This window comes from Apodemus sylvaticus, chromosome 7, assembly GCF_947179515.1.
Source record: "Apodemus sylvaticus chromosome 7, mApoSyl1.1, whole genome shotgun sequence".
Classification (NCBI taxonomy): Eukaryota; Metazoa; Chordata; class Mammalia; order Rodentia; family Muridae; genus Apodemus; species Apodemus sylvaticus.
In genome coordinates, this window is record NC_067478.1 from 27,990,481 (window position 1) to 28,016,735 (window position 26,255).

The 26,255-nt window shown below is 36.9% G+C and overlaps 1 protein-coding gene across 2 annotated transcripts in view; it reads right to left on the reverse strand.

The window, feature by feature from the left end:
* Window positions 1–25,858, reverse strand: part of Atr (ATR serine/threonine kinase) — a 92,317-nt gene extending 66,459 nt beyond the window's left edge. Inside the window, exons 1-17 of one of the 2 annotated variants that reach the window (XM_052187623.1) lie at window positions 25,705–25,858; window positions 20,178–20,269; window positions 18,886–19,035; window positions 16,380–17,257; window positions 15,455–15,633; window positions 14,505–14,696; window positions 12,108–12,298; window positions 11,427–11,579; window positions 11,003–11,195; window positions 10,524–10,777; window positions 9,634–9,824; window positions 9,435–9,535; window positions 9,026–9,197; window positions 8,141–8,311; window positions 5,304–5,498; window positions 3,145–3,330; window positions 1,599–1,691 (exon numbers count right to left, since the gene is read on the reverse strand). In XM_052187623.1, the coding sequence (XP_052043583.1) occupies window positions 1,599–1,691; window positions 3,145–3,330; window positions 5,304–5,498; window positions 8,141–8,311; window positions 9,026–9,197; window positions 9,435–9,535; window positions 9,634–9,824; window positions 10,524–10,777; window positions 11,003–11,195; window positions 11,427–11,579; window positions 12,108–12,298; window positions 14,505–14,696; window positions 15,455–15,633; window positions 16,380–17,257; window positions 18,886–19,035; window positions 20,178–20,269; window positions 25,705–25,763 (3,450 nt within the window). In that variant the 5' untranslated portion in view covers window positions 25,764–25,858. Of the gene's footprint in view, window positions 1–1,598; window positions 1,692–3,144; window positions 3,331–5,303; window positions 5,499–8,140; window positions 8,312–9,025; window positions 9,198–9,434; window positions 9,536–9,633; window positions 9,825–10,523; window positions 10,778–11,002; window positions 11,196–11,426; window positions 11,580–12,107; window positions 12,299–14,504; window positions 14,697–15,454; window positions 15,634–16,379; window positions 17,258–18,885; window positions 19,036–20,177; window positions 20,270–25,704 lie in introns of those variants that run through there. The other variant, XM_052187624.1, reaches the window with a different exon arrangement.
* Between the last annotated feature and the right edge of the window lie 397 nt (window positions 25,859–26,255).

Below are 26,255 nucleotides of genomic sequence, written 5' to 3' on the forward strand. Positions count from 1 at the left end.
TTCTAGGTTCTAATGAACAGATATAGAAAGTCTCTGGTTAATCTTTTGCAATACTGTCCTAGTTAGGGGTTACTATTCCTGTGTTTAAACACAATGGCCAAAAGCAATTTGGGAAGGAAAGGGTTTATTTGGCTTATGTTTCCACATCACTGCTCATCATTGAAAGAAGTCAGGACAGGAACTCAAACGGGGCAGGAGCTAATGCAGAGGCCACTGAGGAGTGATGCGTACTGACTTGCTCCTCAGAGTTTGCTCAGTTTGCTTTCCTATAGCACCCTCCCTCATGGATCATTAATTAAGAAAATGCCCCACAGGCTTGGCTACAGCCTGATCTTACGGAACTATTTTCTAAACTGAGGCTTCCTCCTTGCCACTGACTATACCTTGTGTCAAGATGAAACTAGGCAGCACATGTACCCAAACATGTGCTCTCTATGGCTTTGTAACATGCCTTCCACTTTCCTTAGACACAGTCATCCATTCTTTCATTTAGCATTAAATGTTTGGGCAGCCATATAGACAGAATAGAAGTTACTGAAAATTTACTAGTTAAAACTGAAATTATAGGCATTGACTATTACAATTTGTAGCTAAACTTTGTTCTATGTCTTACATGGATACTTAAAATTATCAGAAGGGGAATGCATTCTGAAATAAAAGCTGCTACTGGGCCAGCGAGGTGGCTCCTTAGGTAAAGGCTCGCTGCCAAGCCAAACTGCCTAGTTCCAGCCCTAAAATCCATATAGTAGGAGTATACTGATAAATGCATGCTGTCCTCTGACCTCTATGTGAGCACTGTTGCAGACTCATGCTAACACACATATACACAAGAACAGAAATACCAACAGTAGAACCAGGTGAACCAATAAAATTCAATTATATGACCGATATTCAAGCTTTCAGCTACTGCTGGCTTATGTCTTCAACTGTGCTAGATGTCATGATGGCATGGGCCTGCAGACATTAGTATTATAACCTGACAAGCAGAAAGCTAGCTGACCACGGTGGCCGTTACAATCCCAGCATACAGTGGGCTGAGGCAAGAGGACTACCAGAAGTTCAAACAGACCATGAGCTATAATAACAAAAGTAGAGAGTTAGTTAAGCTAGATGACTCTGACCAAAGATACTGATTCTGAAATTTTCTTTGAATCTAGAATCAAGTTGTGAAGTTATATTATCTTTGTGGACTGAGTAACAGAGCCAACAAATTCTTTAGGACAGCTTGAGTTGGGTTTTCTATTTCGCATCATCAGTGAAAGAGCTGCCAATGGTATAATCTCTATTTTTACAATGTCTATAGAACAAATATATGATACCCCTACATCAAATGTTTGATTGGCTTTTCTTTTTTGACAGTCTCATACTTAGTTAAGGCTCGCTTGGAACTCATGATGTAGCCCAGGCTGACATTAAGCTCTGAGCTATTCCTCAGCCTCAGTTTTTCCACATGCTGAAATTACAGGTGTGAGTTACCACACCTAGCTTGTTCCATGACTGTTTAATACTTGAATGTTTACAACTAGAAGCAGAATATTCCCTGAATATTCAATATGAATTTTATTCTAGTCTCTGGGAATTCAAATAGCACTACTTACCATTTTCTTATCTTCAATGCCAACACTGGAGCTCAGTAACTGCATATTAAAAAAGGCCAGAATGCCCAACAATTTTGGTTGCAAATAATCAGCCTATGGATTTAAAGAAAAGATATTTTATGTTTTATATATATTAAGTGTCTCTCTTCTTTCCCTCTGAACTGGATTTACTACAAAACTCCTAGTGGGCAGCCTTCTACCACTGAACTATACCAGACAGGAAACACTGCAAGAAAAAGAGCTAGTGATGAGTGATAACTGAAATATGTTCCAAGGTAGCAGGGCTTAATGTGGACACACCTAATTTAGGTTATGTTAGGGTTACATACATGGTTGAGGACAGATGAGGAAGAGTCTGTACTAGTATACGGTGAAGAGGAATTAGGTAGCTATCTAGCATACAGAAATTTTGCCAAGCAAAGAAATCATTTGTTTTTCAAGCGCAAGCCCAAATTTACCTTTTGGTTTATGCTTTTTTGTTTAAATCATCACTAGGTTTTTGGTTTTGTTTTTTTTTTAGATTAGAAAAATATTGGGTTTTATCACAGCATCTCCAAAATATGTGTTTTGGAAACTTGTAATTTAGATTGAAATTAAACTTTGTCATGAGAAAATGCAATTCACTAATTATATGGTTCTAATATATGTTCTTAAATAAACTGTAGGTATAGGTGGCACTCAAATCTATATAAATATTCTAATTTCAAAGTTCTTGGCATTGAGTCAAATAGTACTTTGAATATGTGTATCTGCCATTCATCAAATATATGTGTTTCGATACTGTCATGCTAGGTACATGTGTTTAAGATAAGCACTAGTACACATGGCAAGTTAGTAGGAGGCACTAAATAAATTCACACATAAATATGGCTGTGATACGAGCCATAAGAAAATAAACATGAGCACGTGATAGAAACTGGATAAATGAATTTAGGTATGGGTGATAAGGAAACTGTGAATAGTAAAAAACATCCAGGGAATTATTAATGTCAGCAAAGAGACCATCCGGATAGAGCTAAAGCAGTGAGAAGAAGAACTGAACAAAAGGTGGAAAGGCACACTGTCACATGTGGTCTAACAGATTTTATTTGAAGAGCTCATATTTGTTCTCAGGTTTTAGTTGAAGCAAATGAGTAGGTGATGGTACAAAGTTCCATTGCCCAAAGTAGGGAAGATTAGGGGAATCATGTCAGGAAAGAATAATAAAGATTTCTTTGGGGGCTGAGACACACACGGATAGCTCAATAGTGAGGCACTGGCTAAGGTGGGTGTCAACTTGACACAGACTAAGGTTATCTGAGAGGAGGAAATCTCAGTTAAGAAAATGCTTCCATAAGATGGGACTGTAAACAAGTATGTAGGCCTTTTCCTAATTAGTAATTAGGAAGGGAGGTCCCACCATACAACTATAACCTTTTCTAGAAGAAAACTATCAATTAACACTTAGAGAAATACCTGTTTAGAAAACAGGGGAGAGGAGTTTCCTCAGCTTTATAAGTAAGGTACAGAAAGGGAGAAACTCAAACAAACTTCTAGCATCCCTTACCATGAGTTCAGGTGATGTGATATCTCGCGGTCCTTGATATGGATCATCACTGGATGCAAATGAGGCAAGTATTGACAAACCATTGAAAACTTGTTGATAATGTTCTCCAATACGCAGCAATAATTCATTGTGCAATCCTTGAAAATCCTGTCTTAACAGGCTTCCCAACTCAATTTCTGTTTCATTCTAAAGATATTAAAAACATTTCCTCATTAGAATCCAGATCTAAGTAGATTGATTTTTAATATGTTTTTAGTAAATCAAGAGCTCTAGGTCAAGTGACACAGTTCACTAATGGTGCTAAGAAAGGACATAGGCAAAGGATTCTAATCTTATTCTCTCCTGATAGGTCTCCCATGAGCTGTACGCAATGAAGAAGAGTGATCACACTTAATTTTAAAATGAAAACTAAAAAGAAAAGTCCTATGCTTGCCTAAGGTCTTTCTGCACCAGCAACACAGTATTTTCGGATGCACAGACCCTGGGAGTAAGAACAGTGGTTCACAGCATAGTTAGGTCAGAATGCTGGAGTTTAAATTCTAGCTGTCACTTATATGTTATCCTTGATTTGACAAGTTACCTAATCTAACCCCTCATTGCCTTAAGTGTCATCATCTGTAACACTGCCTGAATCTTTCTAATTAAAAACACAAATACCAATCCTTTTGAATAGTATCATGATACTAGAAGCAGAAAATTCCAAACTTGACTTTAAAACACAAGTTGCTGTCAAAATGTGGCACACTGAACATATTGTATAAAATTAGCTTTGTGGTATACATTTAAGATGAATGTGAAACAGGAATGAATTCTGTGTTTAAGACTTTGGTTTCATTCTCAAGATACCTCATTTTATATATATGCAATAATTCCAAAATGCGAAAAACAATCTAAAATCTGGTCTCAAGCATTTTGTATAAGAGATAACCTGTGCTCCCTCTATCTTGCCAAGTAACTTAAGTGACGCAGACAGACAGCATTCAGAGAGAGTTTTTTGACATGTAGTATGTACTCCATAAATACTGTCATTCTGTCTCTATAACACACAAGTTAATGCTCTTGAGATGAATGAAAACAATAGTCATTACTCAAAGATCAGCTGTCCTCTTAGAGAAAAGTGAAATTAAGGTCCTCTGTTCTCATAGTCTCATATTCCTCAAAGGCACTGCTGTTAATGTAAAACCATAAGAAACTTAAGCAATAATTTTAAACTTAAAAATTAGCCAGACATGCAAATTTAACAGCCTACACCCATAATGAGAGGATAAAGTCCCAAAAGTTGTTCTCTGATCTCCACACATGCACAATAGACCATGCACTGGCTCTGTTTCTCTTTCACACACACACTAAAATTTTAAGATCTATTTATTTTCTTACTGTACACAATAGTGTTTTGCCTATATATAGGTATATATGTTCATGGGTGCTTAGTGCAAAGAGGTCAAAAGAGGGTTTCAGATCTCCTGGATCTGCAGTTACAGGAACATATGATCTGCCACGTGGATGTTGGGAACTGAATGCAGGTCTTACAAGTACTTGTTACAACCTTGTTAGCCCTAAGCCATCTCTCCAGCCCCATGTAAATTGTAATATTTTAAAGTAGGAAGAATTATAATCAGAACAGGAAGTAAATAAGCCAAATACAGGCATACAATTTTCCTATAATTACTTACACAATATCAGCTATTTTATAATTATAATCAGCACAAAATTACTAAAATAAAATTATATAAAAACCCCAGGTCCATAAAAGGATGGGTATCCTATCCCATTTTAGCAATGATCAGGAAAAAAATATCAAAAACAAAACAATTTTAGAATTCTCCCAAGACAATGATTACTTTTTAAATGTAGGTGTGCTCTGTATGCATATAAACCTACAACCCAGAAGAGGGCATCAGATCCCATTACAGATGGTCTTGAGTCACCCTGTAGTTACTGGAAATTAAACTCAGGATCTCTGAAAGAGCAGCCAATCTTCTTAACAGCTGAGCCATCTCACCAGCTCGACAATGATTATTTAACACATAATATTTATAGATATTCTTATAGTATAAGCTATTAATTACTCACCACTTTCCTATATTACAATGTTACAATAGTTTTCCAATAATGTTAACTTAAATAAAAGAATAAAATACATACAAATATTCAAATACCTTCAGGTAATGAAGGGCACGTTCTAATTCATCTTTGGAACAAGAACAAACCAAATGAGAAAAAATATATTTGAAGTTATTTATTAAAATCTCTCGACGATTGACATTTAGTTGTTTCCCTAAAGTTCGGATGAGAGCCGATGCTGCAGGACTTGCTTTGGCAGCAAGATCAGGAAGTAGAACTTGCAATGTCCTCTGGGGGGAAAAAAAATCAAAAAATACATTTGTCTGGGTGATAACCCGTTCAAATCAGCCATCCACAAGAAGTGCTCTTCAATGCTACAGGAAGTTCTCTATGGAGTCGTACTTGCACTCAGCTTCGTCATCTACTCACTGGACTACAATAGGCTGGTAACATTACTATGATTCAGGGTCTCAATAAACATGCAGAGAATAGCCATAAATACAAGCTTAAAAGAATTTCTTAGATCACAGAATTGATGCTTTGTAATTACAGGAAACAGGCAAGAACCCCAGTGGAGTGATAGAAACACCAAGCCACCCACAAAACTTTCAACCCCAAATTTATCCTGTCTACCTGAAATAGAGGCACAGAGGATGGAGCAGAGACTGAGGGAATAGCCTACCAATAACAGGCTCAACTTGAGACCCATCCCATGGGCAAGCACCAATCCCTAACACTATTAATGATACTCTGTTATGCTTGCATGCAGGAGCAAGTTGTCCTCAGAGAAGTTCCACCCAGCAGCTGACTCAGACAGGTCCAAACACTCACAGCCAGTAAAACAGTTAAGCACAGCTCACACCCCAATACTGCAACAAACCTACTTTCCTTTTTGGTCTATTTCTTGTCAGATCTAGCTCATTAAATTTATATACACTCCAAAGGGAAAATAGTTATTTTGTTTATTTATTCTACCTCTTTTTTTTTTTTAACAGTTCCATGTGAGATTTATTGTAGGAGAGAAGGGCAAAGGGGTGGGGAAGAGAGAGCTAGTCTACATGTCTTAATGATTACAACTACATGTTAAGTCATTATTCTAAACCTGGGATGTAACATTGAACAAGATCCAGGCCTTGCTTGCAAGTGTGAGATTCTGTCACTTGAGAAACTGAGGCAAGAAAGAACACATATGACACTGGCCTGTGCTACAGAATGAGACTCTGTCTAAAAGAAAAAAAAGAGAGAGAAAGAAAGAAAGAAAGAAAGAAAGAAAGAAAGAAAGAAAGAAAGAAAGAAAGAAAGAAAAAAGAAAACAAACAAAATAACAAGAAAGTAAGTTTCCCTTCATAGACATACCTTATGCCTTTTTAACTTTAGTTATATTTAGCATAAGATGTTTATGGAATGTCTTAATTTTAGACATTTACTTTCTTCTCAGTTTTATTTTGCCAATGGGTAATGTTGCAATAAACATTGTGTGTTTTGATGAAATTAATAATAAGATATGAATCTGTGGTTCTTATAATATAGCACCCTATTTTCTTTGTATATATAAGCAATTTATAAGCAATTTAAGTTTGTTAAAATAATACTATAGGGAAAACCTCTATATGAACTGTTATCACAATTCATTAAAATCATCAATAAACCTGACTTGGGGGAAAGATAATACACTCCATCATCCTCTAAATCTTAGCCCTAATGAATTTCATAGTCTTCTTAAACTATCCCACGCTACAAAATCTGACATTCGAATTCATAGCAGATCATACCACTAATTCTATATTTTATAATTCAATTTCTGAAGGGTAAATATTAATTTTCAGTGACTAATGGAACCCAGGACATTACTGAAAACATATAAAGACTCAAGAGTTAAATATGATATATAGTACAGTAAATAAAGATTATATATAAGTTTAAGTTATACTGCATAAGCAATAATCTGTCAAAGTAAAAATAAGTATACAGCCAGGCAGTGGTGGCACACGCCTTTAATCCCAGCACTTGGGAAGCAGAGGCAGGTGGATTTCTGAGTTTAAGGCCAGCCTGGTCTACAGAGTGAGTTCCAGGACAGCCAGGTCTTACAAAGAGAAACCCTATCTCGGGGGTGGGGGGTGAGGAGGTGGGGGGTTGGGGGATAGGGGGTGGGGGGGAATACAATTTAGGGGCTAGTAAGATAGTTCAGGTGGTAAAGAGCAAGCCATATAAGCATGAGGATGTAAGCTCAATTCTCAGAAAACAGCTGGGCATGGTGACATTAGCTTTATTCCCAGTGCTATGGAATCAGAAACAGAAACATGTTGAAGGCTTGTTGCCCAGCCATTCAAACTTACTTGGCAAAAACTCTAGGGCATTGTGATAGGACTCTGTCCCGGATAACCATACCCCAAAATTGATGGACAGTGCCTGAGCAACAGTAGCCAAGGTTGTCTTCTGACTTACACACACACACACAAAGTAATTTTAAAAATCTGGTTCATATGGTCCTAAATGTACTTATGATAGTTTGTACATGCTTGGCCCTGGGAGTAGCACTATTGGGAGGTGTGGCCCAGTTGGAGTAGGGTCACTGTGGATGTGGGCTATAAGACCCTCATTCTAGCTGCCTGCAAGCCAGTATTCTGCTAGCAGATGAAGATGTAGAACTCTCAGCTCCTCCTGCACCATGCCTGCCTGGACGCTGCCATGTTCCCGCCTTGATGATACTGGACTGAACCTCTGAACCTGTAAGCCAGCCCCAATTAAATGTCCTTGTAAGAGCTGCCTTGGTCATGGTGTCTAGTCACAGTAGTAAAACCTATCTAATACAGTACTTGTAAGGTATTCTTTAAAAATAAATAGAATGAAACAAATGAAATGTTGAAATGAAAGCTACACACACACACACACACACACACACACACACACACACACACACACGGCAACTTACTGTCAGGAAACGATTAAGATCAGGAAAGTCAAAAACATTGGCAATTTCTGATAAGGTATTTAAAGCCATCTCTCTGTGATGAGCAACATCTTGTATTCGCATCTCAGCAGTCTGGCAAGGAGTACTTGGGAGTGCTGTCATCTGACTGGAGTGGAGAGACTCTACCAAAAACTAAAGCAAAAGATTTTTCTTAGTTTTCAATGAAGGAAGGAATTGTAACTAACCCCCCTCCCTGCCCACCAGTGAATACTTTTTTAGCTAGCATAAAGGATAGTCTTAGGTTCTGCTGTAGTTGGACTCATTCAATTCACTTTAATGAGGTAGATTATGTCATAATCTCCATTTTACAGAAAGGCAATCAATCTCAGTTAAGAAACTTTAATATTATGCTAAGGATTATATCATGAATCAGAGTAAGAACAATACTTTAATATGGCCTACATTTTCAGACATTAATGATTTGCTTCTGAAAACAGAGTGTCCTATTTACAATATCATCACTAAAATGGCTAAAAAATGACTCCCTAAACTTAACAAGAATATAATAATTTAACACATTATTAAAAGATGATATTACTTTTCATTTACAACCCCTATCTTCAGACCATTATCCTTAAATACAAGTGGCAAAAAAATTCAGTTCTAAATAAATATAATTTAGAAAGTAATCTTTTAAAACAGGCAAAATAAGAAAACATGCATATATTGCTTTCCTTAAGCTCAGTCTGGTCTCAAAATTCTGGACTCAAATGACCATACACTACCTCAGCCTTCCAAGTGACATAACAGAGATTATCAACACACACTACTTTGCCTGGCTTCAACTTCTTTAACTCCTGTAAAATGTTCCTATTGTCTACTGAAAGGTTGAATTCTGACTCTCACCTGGCAGATCGGTTTCTTATACTGACTGAAAAAATTCTGCAGTTTAACACTTTTAGCTGCAACTAGGGCTCGAATCTCTGTGTATGCTGCTCCAGAGACGGATGAAGACTTAGACAACAAGCAATGCAGTAAATGCAAGAGTGCAAAAGGTATCAAATCTCCTTTTGCTGCTCTGAAAATAAAAACATGGGAAAGTCAGTCTCAGAAACTAATGCATACACACAAATATATGGAAATCATATTTCTTCCATAATGTACATCTCATATCACAATTTATTCTTTTGTTTTTCAGTGCACAGCAGGCATGAAACCCCTGGGTTTCATCACCAGCCCTCACATCTCTAATAGCAGGCAAGTAAGACAGTGACAAAAATAAGTAAGTTTCAATCCAACCACTTGTCAAACATACCTTCCAATGTCCCCTGTTGTAAGAATCAAAGTATCCTTTAGCTCGCTGTTCCTTGATATCTGGGCATGTGTGTATGCTTCTTTCATTCTTAAGACAAAAAGCTAGGAAAGCAAAGTTCACTGGTCAGGATAGTTCTAGATTTATTAAAAGATGTTCTAGGTTTATATGAATCTTTATGTTTTAATTTAAGACTTCTAACCTCTTTTATGAATCCATCTTCAGAGTTCAAGGACTCCAAAATATACTTGACATTGCCACTAAAAGCAATTCTAACATCCTTGTCTGGATCTTCCATCAAATTTAATAAAGTCCCAAGAACTGCTTTTACCTCTGTTTCATCTTCTTGAAAATCAAGATGCTTGCAAAGATGATGGAGATTGTCTATGAAAGCTAAAGTGAGATAGTATTTTCTAATTTGACACATCATGTAACAAAGCTGTACTTAAAAACACTGTCAGCAAATAAAATGCAGCAAACAACTCCATGTTGCCCCTTATATGTCAATATTTAGGTCTACATGGCACAAAACATTTAAGAAGATTAAAACAGAACTTAATAATTTATTTGTTTGGTTTTGTGGTTGTCTGTTTATTTCTACAGGTCATACTGTAGAAACCTGGCTGGCCGGCCTGGAATTCTGTTTGTAGACCAGTTGGCCTTGAATACAGAAATCCACCTGCCTCTGCCTCCTGAATTCTGGAATCAAAAAGGCATGTGCCACGACAGCTGGCAAACTTAACCAATTTAAATTATTTTATATTTAATAAAAGTTATAAGTGATGCAATTTAAAATATATTCCAGAAACTAAGTTATCAAAAATTCATTTTTAGATTTTATAGATTATCTATTAGACTCAAAAATAAACTTTAATTCAAAAACCTCTCAACTGAGAGAGACCTTAGTCTTATTGTTAATTTTATAGAACCCAGTTCATAGAACCACTTATCAACTATCTGACAGCTTGTGAATAAACTGCAAGTTACTATCTAAACACATGGATCTTATGTATGTATAAATCTCAACCCTCCAACAAACTCATACTCTAGTTTCACTAGAAAGTGTTTTTTAATTTCCAAGTAATTACTCACCAAGTTTTACTGGACTAGGTGTATTTTTGGTCAGCAGGAAAAGGATTGGCTTGCAAATGGAAGCTTTTACTTGAGAAGATGAACACTCATGCTGAGAAGTGGCTTGCAGGTTCTTACAGAACAAGTCCACATGTTCAAAGAAAGGCTCTGAGGAACTCATCAAATAAAACATGCCGTGAAGAGTACAGACTAGTTGACCAAGGACAAAAGCAAATTCTTTCTTGACCAAGTCAGAATCATCTTTGACTCTATCTCTGGAGAAAAAAGAAAGAAAAAGTACTAAATGTTCCCAGTAAATATTTTGGATTAGACTTTCTCGATTTGAGACAAAGGGGAACAATAAAATTTAGAATAGAAAAATGTAATTTTCAAGCTACAAGCAATATTTGCTGTATGTTTTCTGCAATAATAACTTGGATACTCAGATTAAAGATTTATACAATCAAACAATATATTCAAATTAAAGTCTTAATACATACACAAGCATCTTGGGAATTTGGTTACAAGAATTCTGCTGATGCAGTAAGATAAAATATCCTTTAACACAACTAGCCCGTATTATTTCGTGGGAGCTCTTCAGGGCCCAATTATAAACTGCTGTTCTCCACTCAAGAAATATTCTTCTTGGAAACAGTGTCAGAAGAAACACACATTGTGACTGTGCCTGTGGAGCTAAACAGAATTAACTTTATGAAACATTTCTTTAAAAATGTTTGCTTATTATTTTGAGGTATAGGGCAAGTATACTGCTAATATACCAAGCTCCTTTCTGAACTCTTCTAAGTATTCTCTAAGTATTTAACTATTGAAAAATGTGTGATAAAGTATTATAAATTCTATACAGAGATCAATGAAACACAACAAAATAAGCTATATACATCAGACAATTTTGTGACTACTTACAGTAACTATCCCAAACCCTCTGGCTTAATGGCAGAAGGTTAGTAGCAAATGTGGTCATCTTTAAAGAGTTATCATCAGAATAGGAATAAATCCATGGAAGTGAGAGCATTCCACACAACTCTTCTAGCACATGATCCTCGAATGAACTTTTTACTACAGAGACAGACAAAAGGATGTAAATTAACCTATTCCTTCATCATATTTGTCATTTTACTTTGCCAGTAAAAATGTAGACATCCAAAACATGTGAAATTACAACCAACATTCAATTAACAAGGATTCTTAAAATGAAGGGCAAGAAATAGTCTTCTGTCTTAACTGGGAGCAGTTTGTGGCAAACTCACAGCCTTGCACACATTTAACACATACTCTTACCACTGAACTATACTTCCAGGCCCATGCTGAAGTCTGTGAGGCCAATGAAATCAGATGCAGCTTAAAAACATATGCCTCTGTATACCATCTACATGGATCCTAGGATTCTTTAGATTCTCAAACCAAAACATTTAAATGTTTCAAGTGAATGTCTATTGACTAAATCAAAATATTACACATGAAACTCAGAAACTACCAGTAAGTTTAATTAACAGAAAATTTGAAAATATTCTGCATTTAAACTTTAGTCAGAGACAGAAAGCCTCCATCTACAATGACTAACATCTAACACTTATTTGTACTCACCTTGCATATACATCAAAGCATCATAAATTTTCACCATGCTATCAATGACTAATTTCAGTTCAAGCTTCTGAACAGATTCTAACAAACTCCTACAGCTTTTAAGCACTTTTGTATAAAAATCCAAAGACATCCAGGTTATCACTACTGGAGGTTTCTTCTTACATTTGTGGTGACAATCCTTGACATTATGGCTGCAATGAGTACATTTTTAAAAAAAAAAACATTAGAATTAAGAATTCTGTTATAGTCTAACATAGTATTTTAATAAAGCTAAAGGAAAATTAAGTACAGAACTAACCTATAACCTTAATCCAATTTAAAGACAATATACAAAACAGCCTATGCTTAAGTGTATTATCTTTATGTTGATTTAAGTCACTGCTTTTTTCTATTGTAGTGTGTGATATATGTGTATATTTGGGGACAGGAGAGGATGGAGGGAGGGCAGACACACTGAGTCTAATTTGTAGCCTAGGCAGTTGATCTAGAAGCAATCCTCCTGTCCCAACCTCTTAAATCACTCTTGTGATGTGGGAAATTGATCTAGGATTCTTGAATGTTTAATTACCAGGCTTAAATAATGATAGAAGACATGCTTGTATAATTATTAACTGATGTGACAAACACTCTTCCTAAAAGTTCAAACATCTAATAATCTATTCTACTATCAAGAAAAGAGAACATCTCACACAATAATGACATATCAAGGGCATGATAATTTTCATAGTTTAGTTTCATTTTCAACTTTTTACTTCCAGTCCAGAAAAATTTGCTCATTAACAGTGAACTGCGTAGTGAAGTAGAAGAGATTGTTTTAAAGTAGAATTTATATAATATGTGTTTTTAGCAACATTAATTGAAAGGAAATTAGACTAGTTATCTCAATTGGAGAAAACGTAATCATTGAGATTTATCTGTGAATTTATCTCAAATTCTAAATTTAGTGGCAACTAAATTAATAAAATTTCCTAAAATCTCTTCTTTTATAACTCTGTGCGGGTTAGTCAATATGAATTGGTCAGAAAGTACAGAATCATTACAAGCTGTCCTAAATTATGGCAGTAAAAGTAAGTCTTCACTTGTTTTGATAGAAAATTTATATTAAAGATACTGAACAGAAAAATCTACCTCTTCTGAATTCTAAATTTCTGCTTTAAGAAATATAGTCAAAAGAACCATGAGTTTCTGAATTGCACATAAGTATGTTCTGCTATCTTCATATATGTGTCCTTGAGAAAAGTTCTCTAGGCTTAAGAGAAAACTACCTTTTCTGTACTTTAACATCTAGTTGGTAAATGAGCTATACAGAATTTACCTCTAGGACTGACAAAGATTAAGTAAGACAAAAACAACATTTAGCACAGTACCTACCCTGTAGCAGGTATACAATAGAAAATGTCTTACCTACTTCACTACAGTTTGTTTCCTAAGGTCACAGAAATCAAGTGAGTAATGGTAAATACAAATTCATTAGAGGAGGCGGGCTAATGAGATGATTATGTGGGTAAAATACTTGTCTTGAAAGCCCAAACCCATGCAAAAGCAGGAGAGACCTGACTGTACAAAGTTGTCCTCTGAGCCCCACATGCTCCATGGTATACATGCACTAAAAATATCTTTTATTCTTCTGTAATAATTGTTGTCTCTGAGGCTTACTGCCTCTGTCTGCTAACCTAGACCTAGTCCTGGAAGTTTGTATCTTCCATGCAATCTTATCAAGGCCTAGAATGTTTCAGCCTCTGAGTCTTACTGTTTGAATAAGTTCACCTTTTCTTTTTTTTTCTGAACTCTGGCTGGCTGATTCAATTGAGCTGCTCTGACTCAAACATCTCTCCAAGCTTACTGACTCAATATGGCTTCTCTCAGTTTCTTACTGAACTGCTCTGCTTGGCCTCATACTAACTTTGGCAATCTATTCTATCTTCTTGCTCCTTTTTATTCACTGGCTTGTCTGTCATCACCTGCTCTGTCTACCGTGTTCTCTCTGCATTCTGCCTCTTCCCTCTCTCCCTTGCCTGCTCTCTGTACTGCTTTAAGTAGCTTTCCCCTCTCTCTTGTGGTGAGAGTTGGACATATTCTATTCTGTCAAATCTTTCTCAGATTTGTCACTTTGCTGCCACTCAGACATCACTTTCAAACATGGGTGCTTCCTTCTACAAACTAACTTTACCTTCACTGTTTGGGATTAAAGGTGTGTACTAAGGGCATGACGGTATACCAGCCAGAGGGATTAAAGGTTTTTGCTAAGGGCTGAGCCACACCACAATTAGAAACAGCATTTTCTCAGTGAATAACACAATCTTGGGTTCACAGTATGATCAAATATCCTACAACATGACCCACAAACATTATACATACATAATAAAAATAAATTTAAATCTTTGAATTTTTTTTTACCCATCCATTTCTTGATGAGAACAGTGAACAGTGCAGAGCGCAGTCAGCTGTAATACAATAGTGATTCCTTCTAATGCCTCAGCAACAGAATTCTTCAGAGTACCACATTCAAGGGAAATCTGAAGGGATTCAGCTTTCTGTTTAAGAACATTCCATAATATGCTCTTTTTGTCCATATCCACATGAGTAATTCTATAAATAAATATAATCACAGTAGTATTAATATATGATACAAACGTGTTTCAAACAAAATATGGGAAGGGGTACAGCTCAGGAATAGTGTTTACTTAATATACATAGGCCCCAGGCTTAAAGTCCGGCACAAAATTTTAAGTAAATGCCGATATTTAAAACAAAAAAGTGAAAGACAGCTAAGCAAATAAAGGTACTTGCTGCCAAGCCTAAGCACCTGAGTTTGATCACTGGGGACCACATGATGAAAAGAAAGAACCCACTGCTACCGATCTCTGTATATTTGTTGTGATACATGTACACATGTAGACAATAAAGGCAGACAGACACACACACATACCAGTAATTGTAATAGTAAAATAAAACAAAAACTGTAATGTATTATCAATTTTTTATCTACATTAGGATAGATTTAAAACAATGTTCAGTTTGGCTGAACTATGGAAATTCTTTGGCTATATACAAAAAAACCAATATATTAATTAAGATTTGACCTTGTAATAGACACACAGGTTGACACTTTCCAAATATTAAAAACTGGAATTAAATAGGCATGCAAAAACGTTCAAAGTAACTCCATCTACGTCTATAGTGTCACTAGAGTACATCATAATGACTAGCAAAGTATTTTAAACATTCCTATTGCCCATGTTTAGAAATATGTTACTTGTGTTCTTAAATCAGAATAGTTAATGAAACTTTAGTTTTTAAGATAAAATGTTATAAACTGTCTACAATAAAATCGGATGAGGTCATACTCTTCAGACTGTCTGGACGGCCTTTTGTAAGAGCTGAGAGAAGAGCTGAGTCTACGCCTCTTTGGTGACACCCCATCATTATTACCACAGAGATCCTCCTGTTGAGTTTGAGATTGAATTCTCTCAATAATTTCCATACTTTCCATTTTCAAGGCTGCATAAAATGGTCCCAACAAATACTGAGAAGACAAAAATAATTTCAAATACCACCTCTTAGGAACTGTTTTCATTATTTATAAACAGAAAATGCATGAGGTGTTACATGTTTTCTAGGAAGCTAAACTATTTCTGAGTCTTTTAAGACAAACCAAATACCCACATCAATCAATATTATTTTACATTCTATTAAGGACAGTTCTATAGCTTTAAAAAGGTTTACAACAAATACATACCTCCCCCTTTCTCAAAATGTTATGCAGAAATCTTTATAAGGAATCATTAACTATTTCATATTACAAATCCAACAAGATTTATAGACTAAAATAAGCTAAAATGTTTAATGTTTAAAATACTGAATTAAGTTGCTACACATCTGAGTATTTTATTGCCTGTTGTTCCCCACTGTCCAAACAGGAAAAATGGTATAAACTAATATCACCAATTACATATTCTAAAGTGAAATTCACAGATAAAAATGATTACATTTTCTCCACTTAAGAAAACTAGTCTTCTTTCAATTAATGCTGCTATAAACACATATTTTATAAATTTTACTTTTTTACTTCACTAGGCAGTTCACAACGTAATGAACAATTTTTCTGGATTGGAAGTACAAAGTCTGAAAATGACACTAAACTATAATAATTATCATGCCCTTGACATGCCATTATTGTGAGATGGTCCCCCTTCTTGTTAATACATCCTATACATATGCACTCACTTAAATGAACAAAACACTTACTTTATAATCCTTATAATTACTTACCCCGACATATGTCTGAACTCCAAGAACATCTACAAGAGCTCTACAAATATTTGTCACGTAAGCCTTCCTGACCTGTAAAGCCGACTCATACCCAGCTGGCACAAACGTAAGGAAGAACTGCAGCAAATGACACAAAGCTGCCTTCAGCAAGTCAGACTTGAGCCGCAGAAGCACGTGGTCTTCAAACATGACACAGAGCTTTTCCAGCAGCACGTTTAAGTAGACAGGTTCAATATTTCTATAAGCCTCTGGTTCAAAGGGGAAGAGTGTTTTTACCAGCTTTGACAATGGCTCTTCATACAATTTCAATTGGTCAGCATCCATTCCTATAAGGTGTTGTAACAATTCCAAAAATAAGCTGAAAAAAGTGCTGGCTGGCTGTGCTGGCAATCCTCCAAGCTCAAAGAGTTCAGTTAACAGGCTTATTGATAAAGATCTGATTTTGGGACTACCATGCTCCAGCAGAGCACAGCCGATCTGCCACAGTAACAATTCTTGTCGTCTAAAAAACACGGTTGGAACAATATGAATAAGAACCATTAATAGAGTGACTTCAATAAATTCTACATTTTGCATGTTCATCAACTGCAAAGGAGCTGGCTGTAAACATCCCATATTTTCATCCAATCGGCTTAAAAATCGACTAACAACCACTGGCCATTCCATAACATCACCCACTGCATTTCTTTTGTGGAGGTAAATTAAGTCTTCAAAAAGATAAAGTAATTCTCTTGTGAGTACCCCAAAAATAGCAGGATTCTTGCTTTTAAAAAGAAATAATAACGAGCAGATAACTTCACATATTTTCTTGTGTAGCATGTGGCAGGATGGAGTTGCTGCAATGCGTAAAAGTCTTGTAATGATCCAATGGCTGAATTCTTTGAAACAAACAGAAAATATATTAAATAATTAAGTACAAGTGTGAATTTGCTAAATGTTTTGTGATTGATTTTTAACGTAAAAATTTCACTAAGAGAACAATCTACATTTCTGACATGACAGAAAGGCTGTACTTCAGAATACAAATTTTGAATTAAAATAGTTAAAAAATAGTTTTAGCTTACTATCGACTAGTTATGTCAACTTCACATATCTGAAGCTACATAATAATAGCTATGTTACTGACTACTGTAATGGTCAAGTAAAAGAACATTGTAAGATAATCAGTATAGTTCCCAAAATATAACAAATAGTCAACAAACAGTCGTTACTATTACCCCTTCAATAAAAATCAGATTTTTCTTTTTTTGAAACAATATCTCATGTAGCCTCTGCCTCCCAAGTGCTAGGATTAAAAGTGGGTGACACTATGCCCACCTCATTTTATTTTAAATGTTACTAGCTTTAAAGTTATTTCACAACCCACTGTGGGCTGTAGTCTATACTTTAGAAAATATAACAAAGGCTGGAAATGTGATTATAGTATAATTTAAGAACTTATGACAGGAGAAATACAGAACATCAATAATAAAACATATAAATCATTAGTAAAAAAAAAAAATAGCCCTAGGTGGCCAGGATGAGTCAGAAAATTTTTTTAAAAAAGAATTATTTTATGTATGAGTATACATTATAGCTGTCTTCAGACACACCAGAAGAGGGCATCAGATCCCATTACAGATGGTTGTGAGCCACCACGTGGTTGCTAGGAATTGAACTCAGGACCTCTGGAAGAGCAGTCAGTGCTCTTAACCGCTGAGTCATCTCTCCAGCCCCCAGAAAACACTTTTTGAAGGCTATATTATCAAAGCAGATATTATTAACAAATTTCAAAATATTTCATTATATAGGAATAAGTTTGTTCTGCATCCCTTTGAGAGAATCAGAAAGCAAGGAGGGGCAGATACAAGGGGTAGTACCAATATGGTAAAAGCAAGCAGGGGCAGATACAAGGGGTAGTACCAATACGGTAAAAGCCTAGAAAAAAGCTTTAACATATAGAAAGCAAATTTTTCTTAAAAGGCAATAGTAAGTTTTGGTTTGGTTTGGTTTTTAAAGAAAGGTTTTCCTCTCTGTAGCCCTGGCCAACTTGGAACTTGCTCTACAGACCAGGATGGCCTCCAACTCAAAGATCCTCCTGCTTCTACCACTGAGCACTTGGATTAAATGCGTACACTACTACACCTGGTGCAAGTATTTTTGAATAGAATGTCTAAACAAACTTTGTAGTAATTTGAGATGATGTTCTAATAAAACTGTCAAAAAAGAAAAAACATTAAGTAGCTGAAGCTAGGCACGCTGGCACATGTCTTTAATCCCAGCACTCACTCAGGAGGCAGGCAGATCTCTGAGTTCCAGGCTAGCCTGGACTACAAATGTATTCTAGGCCAGCCAGAGGTACATAAGAGACCCTGCCTCAAAAATAAAACAAAACTGTTACCACCTTTCCCCAAAAGCAAATATGACTTCTGGGAGTATGTAATTATTTAAGTGTGATTATTCAGAAAAGCAGCAAAAGGGATCAAAAAAAACTGGTTAAGGATTAACATAAAATAATAGCACTTACCAATACAACTGTCTTTGGCATCGTTTTGGCCCTGGCTTCCATTCACATTCACAAACATAAGCGGAGATGACTTCATGATGTGCTGGATAAAATCAAGTAACATCACAGAGGTCGGCTGAGAGTCAGTTTTCTTTACAAGTTCTAGAGCAACTAAGAGATAAAAGATTCTTTTTAAAAAGTCATGACAAACTATAGAGCATTTGTTAAGAAACTAGATTTCAGTAATCAAAACATTGTCCAGCGGAGTACTCATGCTACACTGATATATGGAGAAGTCCTATTATCTTATCTACTATTATTTTCATATGTGTATGGTATATGTGTATGTACATGTTCATGTGTGTGTGCAGACGTGGATGTGGCAGTCAGAGGTCATTGGGTGTCTGCTTCAATCATTCTCTACCTTATTTTTTGAGACAAGATATCTCACTGGACTTACTTCACCCAGGAAGCTCCACAGATCTGCTGTGGGAACTGCAGCATTCACAGGTATGCACTGCTGCAGCTGCTTTTTAAGATTGTGCTGGGAATTTAAAGGCAGAAAGTTTAATGTCTGAGTCATCTTTCCAGCCTACCACCTAGTTTTCAATGTCTAATAACCATATATTCATCTATAATATAGCCCAGTCTGCAAACATTTGTACTATATGCCTGTAAGATGTCAGGCATCATGCTAAAATCTTAAGATAAAACAAAAATAATAATCTGGTGAAGGAGTCAAAAATTAAAAATAGTAGTGCAACTTGGTAATTTAGGATAAAATGAAACAATTCTGGAAAGATACCATGAAGGAATTCCTAGATAAGGAACTGGCTGAGGGAAAAGGCCAAGTGGTAAGAGAGCCAAAGGAAACCCTGTCTTACAAGTATTCACAGTCCTCTACTCTCTTTGTAGCAACCTATAACTTTGTAGACTGAAAAGAACAAAGTTTAAATGGTTATAATAAATCAAAAAATGTGTTGGTACCAAAATTCACTTTGTTTTTTTTCCCACTAGTATAAGCTGTTAATAAAGTCCCTATGATTGGACTCAGTCAAATGTTTTATAGCTTAACGCATTAAAGAATTCTAGGAAGCCAGTAGAAAATCATTTATTAATAGAAACACACACTTGATTTTAAAGTCTAAATAATATTATGTTTTAAGTAATAAGCAATACTGAATAACAACTTGCTTGAAATTAGTATCTATAACAAAAACTAACTCTGACTAAAACTGCCTAGAGGAAAAAAGGTAAGTACAATGTTACATGGAAAACCACTGAAGTTCATGGAAGAAATAATTCCCTCTTACCAACGTTTACATCTGTAAGTATTCGGTCAATGAACTGGCAGAGAATTTGCCTTGGTTTCTGTACAACAGTATTATATTCCTCTGGAGTAGCACTGAAATACAAAGCAAAGCTTGTTAAAATAGGCATGATAGGAGCTAGCAAGATGGCTTAGCAGGTAAAGGCACAGACTGCCCAGGCTGACCTTAGTTCCATCCCCAGGATTGATATAGTAGAAGGAGAGAAACAACTCCCATGAGTTAGCCTCTGGCCTCCTCATGAACTGTGATGTATGTGACCCTCCCTCCCAATAAACAAATTAATGTAAAATATGTTTTATTAGAGGTATGGTGGCACATACCTATAACTTGAAGCTAAGGCAAAAGGCCAGCAATTCTAGGCCAGCATAAACTATTTACAGAGATTCTGTCTCTACAAACTAAAGCAGCAAAAAGCATTTAAATCTTTAAAAGGATCTACCTTTCAATTTGTACGGAAACTCTCTAAAGTTGAACCTATCAAATATGATTGGTTTAAATGTTACCATAGACATATTATATTTGTTAAAAGTGAAAATCTAAAGACATTACTAATATTTGGGGGGGGGGTCCTTAAATGCCAGGTTAAACATCTAACCTGCAAATTTTAGAAATCTGCAGCTCAAAATGGCAGCCATTAGCCACATGTGACTATTTAATACTTGAAAAGGTTACTCCAAATTAAGATGTATATAAAATATATACTGGATTACTCATACTTGGACAAAAGAATTAATGTTGCATTAGTTTTCTTATACCAGTTACATATGAACATGATAATATTTGGATATAATGAGTTAACACATACCCTATAAAACATATTACTAACAAACTTACTTCTTTCTTCCCTATTTTTAAAAATGTGGTTACTAGAAATTTTTAAATAGTTATATACGTAATTTCTACTATAGTTCCATTAAATAGTACTGATCTAGACCTTGAGAAAATCTGTAGCACACAGCTTCTTTAAGAAATAAATTCTGGGGTTGGGCATTGGTGGCTTATGCCTTTAATCCCAGCAGTTGGGAGGGAAGGAAAGGAAGCAGATCTCTGAGTTCAAGGCCAGCCTGGTCTATAGAGTGAGTCAGCAACAAAGAGAAACCCTGTCTCAAAAACCTAAAAAAGAAAAAAAGAAGAAGAAGAAGAAGAAGAAGAAGAAGAAGAAGAAGAAGAAGAAGAAGAAGAAGAAGAAGAAGAAGAAGAAGAAAGGGCATAATGGTACACACCTTTAATCCCAGCACTCAAAAAGCAGATGGGTCTCTGTGAGTCCCAGGACACCCAGAGCTACATAACAAGAGACCCTGTCACACAACAAACCAAACAAACAAACAAACAAACACCCCACGAATCCTAAGAGTAGAAAATAAAGTAAAATCTATAATTAAGACTTAAGAGTCACATCAAAGAGTTACAATTTGTGATCCTAATCTGGGCCTCCCCAAATGACATTAGTATTCTTAAATTGATAATGGTACCATAGCTATTTTTAAAAGTCTCAAATATATTCTTATAATGTAGCAATGATCATATCTGCATTATGTGTATAAAGTCCTGGGTTCAAGCATCAACAAAACTATAAGCCATCTTGTTCGCGGTACTGGGCAGATGGACAGCTCAGTATTAAAGAGTATTCACTAGTCTTGCAGAGTATACTGGTTTGCGTCCCCTGCTCCCCCCCAACACAAACTGGTACAACCATCCTTAAATTCAGTTCTAGAGGATGCATCACATTCTTCTGACCTCTGAGGGCACCAGGCAGACATGTGGTATATACACATATGCAGCCAAAATACTTAACACACAAAAAATAAAATAAGCCAATCTAAGATAGAAATCTCTGTCCTTACTGGTAATTACGGATATGGCTGAAATGTTTGAGATTTACTGCAGAATAATACTTGTTGAAAAGAAGGCTATAAAGGAGTAAATCAGTATAGTTCTTCTTTTATTATATTTGAAAATTTCCATAATAAAAAGGTAACAAAAATGCTAAGAACGAAGTATATATATATTTATTCCTAGGGCTAATCTAGCAAAAGCAGTAAGAGAAATACAAAGAAGCAGAGCATTGGCCCACCACCTGGGAGGCTCTACATTCAATCAGCATTGGAAGAAAAGAGTGAGAAATATGATTCCCTAAACTCCTGAATGGATTCAGCTTGAGTTCTGTGGCTTTATAAGAAATCACCACAAAGCAGAGAATACAGTCTGTGCTACAACCCATATGATAATAATGCAGTTATTCTTAGAGTCAGCATAAATCTACTGCGCTCCCACAATGCACCAGGCAATGCGCAAAAAGCTAATGTTGAGAAAGCAAAAAAAGCAGTTCAGTGGAGACTTGGTACGTCAGGGTAGACTGAGGCCACTAACCAAACAGTCAACAGAAGAAGCACAGATAAGGGAGAAAAGTAAAACTAGCAGAAATACTGTTTGAGGTTTCAAGGTAATAACTAAGTGGGTTATCTACAATACAGATGGATACTTTTAGATCTTAAGTTACATGGAGATACAGTCATAAAATATCTACTCTATAAGACTAAACATTATCGTCAGTGCTATTTCAACTCATAAGCAACAAGATAGGATAGTAAGCCTAATTTGGATCTGAGGACACACTACAAGTTAAGTCACCTCAGAGCACATAGCTCCATAGTAGAAGCCTGGGATATGAATGCAATTGTGATTAGTAAGACCAGAGAGACACCCAAGCTAGCTAGAAGAGCCATAGGGAGATACCAAAGGCCAAACAGAAAAACTGAGGTTGATTCTAAATGCCAAGAAGGTTACAATTTCACAAAGGGAACAGTGAACAGGATCAGATCAATTTTAGAAAACATCTTTTAGTTTTATTTTGATAAAATATAAAGTATATAATGTTTACCATTCTATAATTTTAAAGTGTATATACTTCTATAGAATTAAGTTCAGCACAACACTACCACCATTCATGTAGAGAACTTTTAACCTTCCCAAACAGCAACTCTACACCTAATAGGCAATAACTTACCATTTCCCCTCTTTTATTCCCTGGCAATATTCACTCCACTATTTTATCTCCACGAGCTTGACTACTTTAAGGTTTCTTCTCTTAGTGGTATATCATATTTACCCATTTGTAACTAATTTCTTAATTCAGTGGTTTTCAACCTTCCTAATACTGTGACCTTTAATGCAGTTCCTCATTCTTGGTGACTCCTCAACTATAACATTATTCTCATTACTACTTCATAATTATAATTTTGCTACTGTTATGAATCATAATGTATATATTTTTGGAGATAGGGATTTACCAACAGGGTCTTGACCCACAGGTTGAAAATCACTGGTTTAGTTGTAGCATGTTAGAATTTCTTTCCTTATTATACTGAATAATACTGCTTATGCCACATTGGGAGGGTTATGTCTACTTATCTGTTGGTGAACATTCGGTTCCACCATTGATCTATTGTGAATAACAATGCTATAATGAGGAAAAGTGTAAAGATATATGTTCAAATCCCTGTTTTAAATTCTTTTGGGTATATATTATAAATAATTATCAGGGGGCTGGAGAGATGGCTCAGCGGTTAAGAGTACTGACTGCTCTTCTGAAGGTCCTATGTTCAAATCCCGGCAACCACATGGTGGCTCACAACCATCCGTAATGAGATCTGATGCCCTCTTTTGGTGTCTGAAGATAGCTATAGTGTACTTACATATAATAATAAATTAATCTTTAAAAAAAAGAATTATCAGGTTATGGGGTAACTATTTATCCTATCTTCCTCCCTGTAGCACCTCTGTTTCACTTCACAATGATTAATTTATACTATTTTACATCTACACTAACAATGTACCACAGGGCCCAATTTCCCCATATCCTTACCATTTCTTTTACATATACAATTGTTATTGTAATGTCTGAAATGGAATCTCCTTTTGTTTTTGAGGAGGGTTGAGACAAGATCTCACTATAGAGCCATTTTAGTCCTTGGTAGCTCAAGCTGTCCTCAAACTCAGAGAGCCTTCTGCCTTTGCCTCCCAAGGCATCAAACCAGCCTCCTTGTGGTATGGATTTGCTGCTCCCTTATTATTAATCATCAAACATCTATCTTTTCCTTTGCTTATTAGCCATTTTATATACTCTCTGGAGAAAAATCTTCTCAATTTCCTTACTCATTTGTTTCATTAAACTGTTTTTTTTTATTGTTGAGTTATGTAAGTTCTTAATATATTAGTACCTGTTAAACTCTTAAATGTTTAATCATTTTTAAAAAGTCTGTATGTGCATGTGAAGTATATATGTATGTATGCACATGTTCATACGAATATAGGGACTTGTGCCACGGTGCATGAGTCAAGGTCTGGGAACAACCTCAGGTGTTGGTCCCTGCCTTCCAGAATTCCAGTGATGACAAAATTTGTATTATCAGTTTCCCCAAATCACCACTTTAACCTGTATACGTTTAAAAAGACAGAAATTACTAAATTCAAAATTTTAATGATTTTTGCCCCCCACAAAGTCTGTTTGCCACATTCATGCAAAGTTAAAACAAAAACAAAAACTTCAGACAGTACAAAAGTGGTCTTTTCATTTATCCTTCAATTTAGGTTTTTGGTGTGGCCATCAGAAGGTAATGAACAACACCGCTGCGGTGCAAAAATAAAAGGAAACAGCTCACAGACTTAAGGTCAGCACTAACTCTACGTGCAAACCATCCAGTTGAGAGAACCAACTTTGAGAACTCAATAGCGGTGGTCTCCAGACTCCAGACGGAGGGAAGCCAGCTGGGGCAGAAGGGGCGTGGCAAGCACTAACTTTTCTGATTGGAACTCGGTTCTCATTTGACTCTTGGGGGTTGACAGAAACAAGGAGTTTGCATCCCCCTCCCCTTTTTTTCTCTTGTATTTGTTTTTCCTGAAGCAAGGTCTCACTATTTAGTCCTGGCTGGCCCAGGGATTCCCCTGCCTCAGCTACCCAAACTCTGGGGTTAAAGGTGGCGCGCGACGCGACGTAAGACCCAAAAGAGCCATCTGCAGTTGGAGACCAACGCGTGTTTTAGTTTGGGTAACGGTGCACGCTAAGGCTCCGTGGACCTGTGGCGAGTCCCAGGGATTTCCGACTAAAACAACGAGCTGGCGGAAGCACCGCCTCTCTTCGAGAACAAACAACCGCGCTTTCAGACATTGATTTCTCCCTCAGAAGCGGGGCTGTGATTCGGACACAAAACCGAAGTCAATTAATTCCGACAACAACAATCAAGGACGAGGACCCAGGGAAGGTTTCCGAGTGTGGTAAAATGACCAGAAGAGACCCTTCTCGAGGCCAAGCAGAAAGAAGAAGCTCGCGTGGGCAAGCCCCCCGCGAGCGAGCGCGCACAGCAGCAGCCGCTGCCCGGGGACCCCGGCACGTGGGTCGCGACCCACCGCGCTCCGGCCAACTGCCACTGTGAGCGAGCACCGCCCACAGGCCGCGGCGCGGGCTGAAGAGACCCGGCGTCTCGAGGCTAGCGACGACCCGTGGTCCTACCTGCCCAACTCCCGCAGGGCGGGTATCATGGACGCCAGCTCCAGCCCGTGGTCGCCCATGGCGACACCGAGCGGCTCTCAAAACAGCCGCCAACCGTGCCGGGTTTCTCCACAGCCGCCTCCGGAGGAGAGGGCGGAGCGTCGACGGGGGCCCGCGAGGTCCAAAACTCCGCCCGGAAGCCGCTGTTGGTTGCTGCGGGGGCGGAGCCGAGCCAGATGTGTCCGCCCACTTTTCCTCCCACGCGAGTGCGTGACCCCCTCGGCGGGTAATTTTGCTCAAACCTGGATGCTCAGCGAAGCAGAACGCCAGGATCTGGGTTGAAGAGGGACCTGACGACCCAACAAAATTAGATATTTCCCTATGTCAGAATGACATATTTGTCTAGGTAAGGCCGTGCAGTAATGCTTAATGCTTACATTTGCTGTTTAGGACACAAGGGTAATTTCTGATACAACCTCCGAAAATAAAATTAAAAAGTGGTGGAATAGCAGCCGGATGCCTCCTGACTTGCAGGATTGGAACTTGCTGTGCTTTGAACACCCATCCCTTTG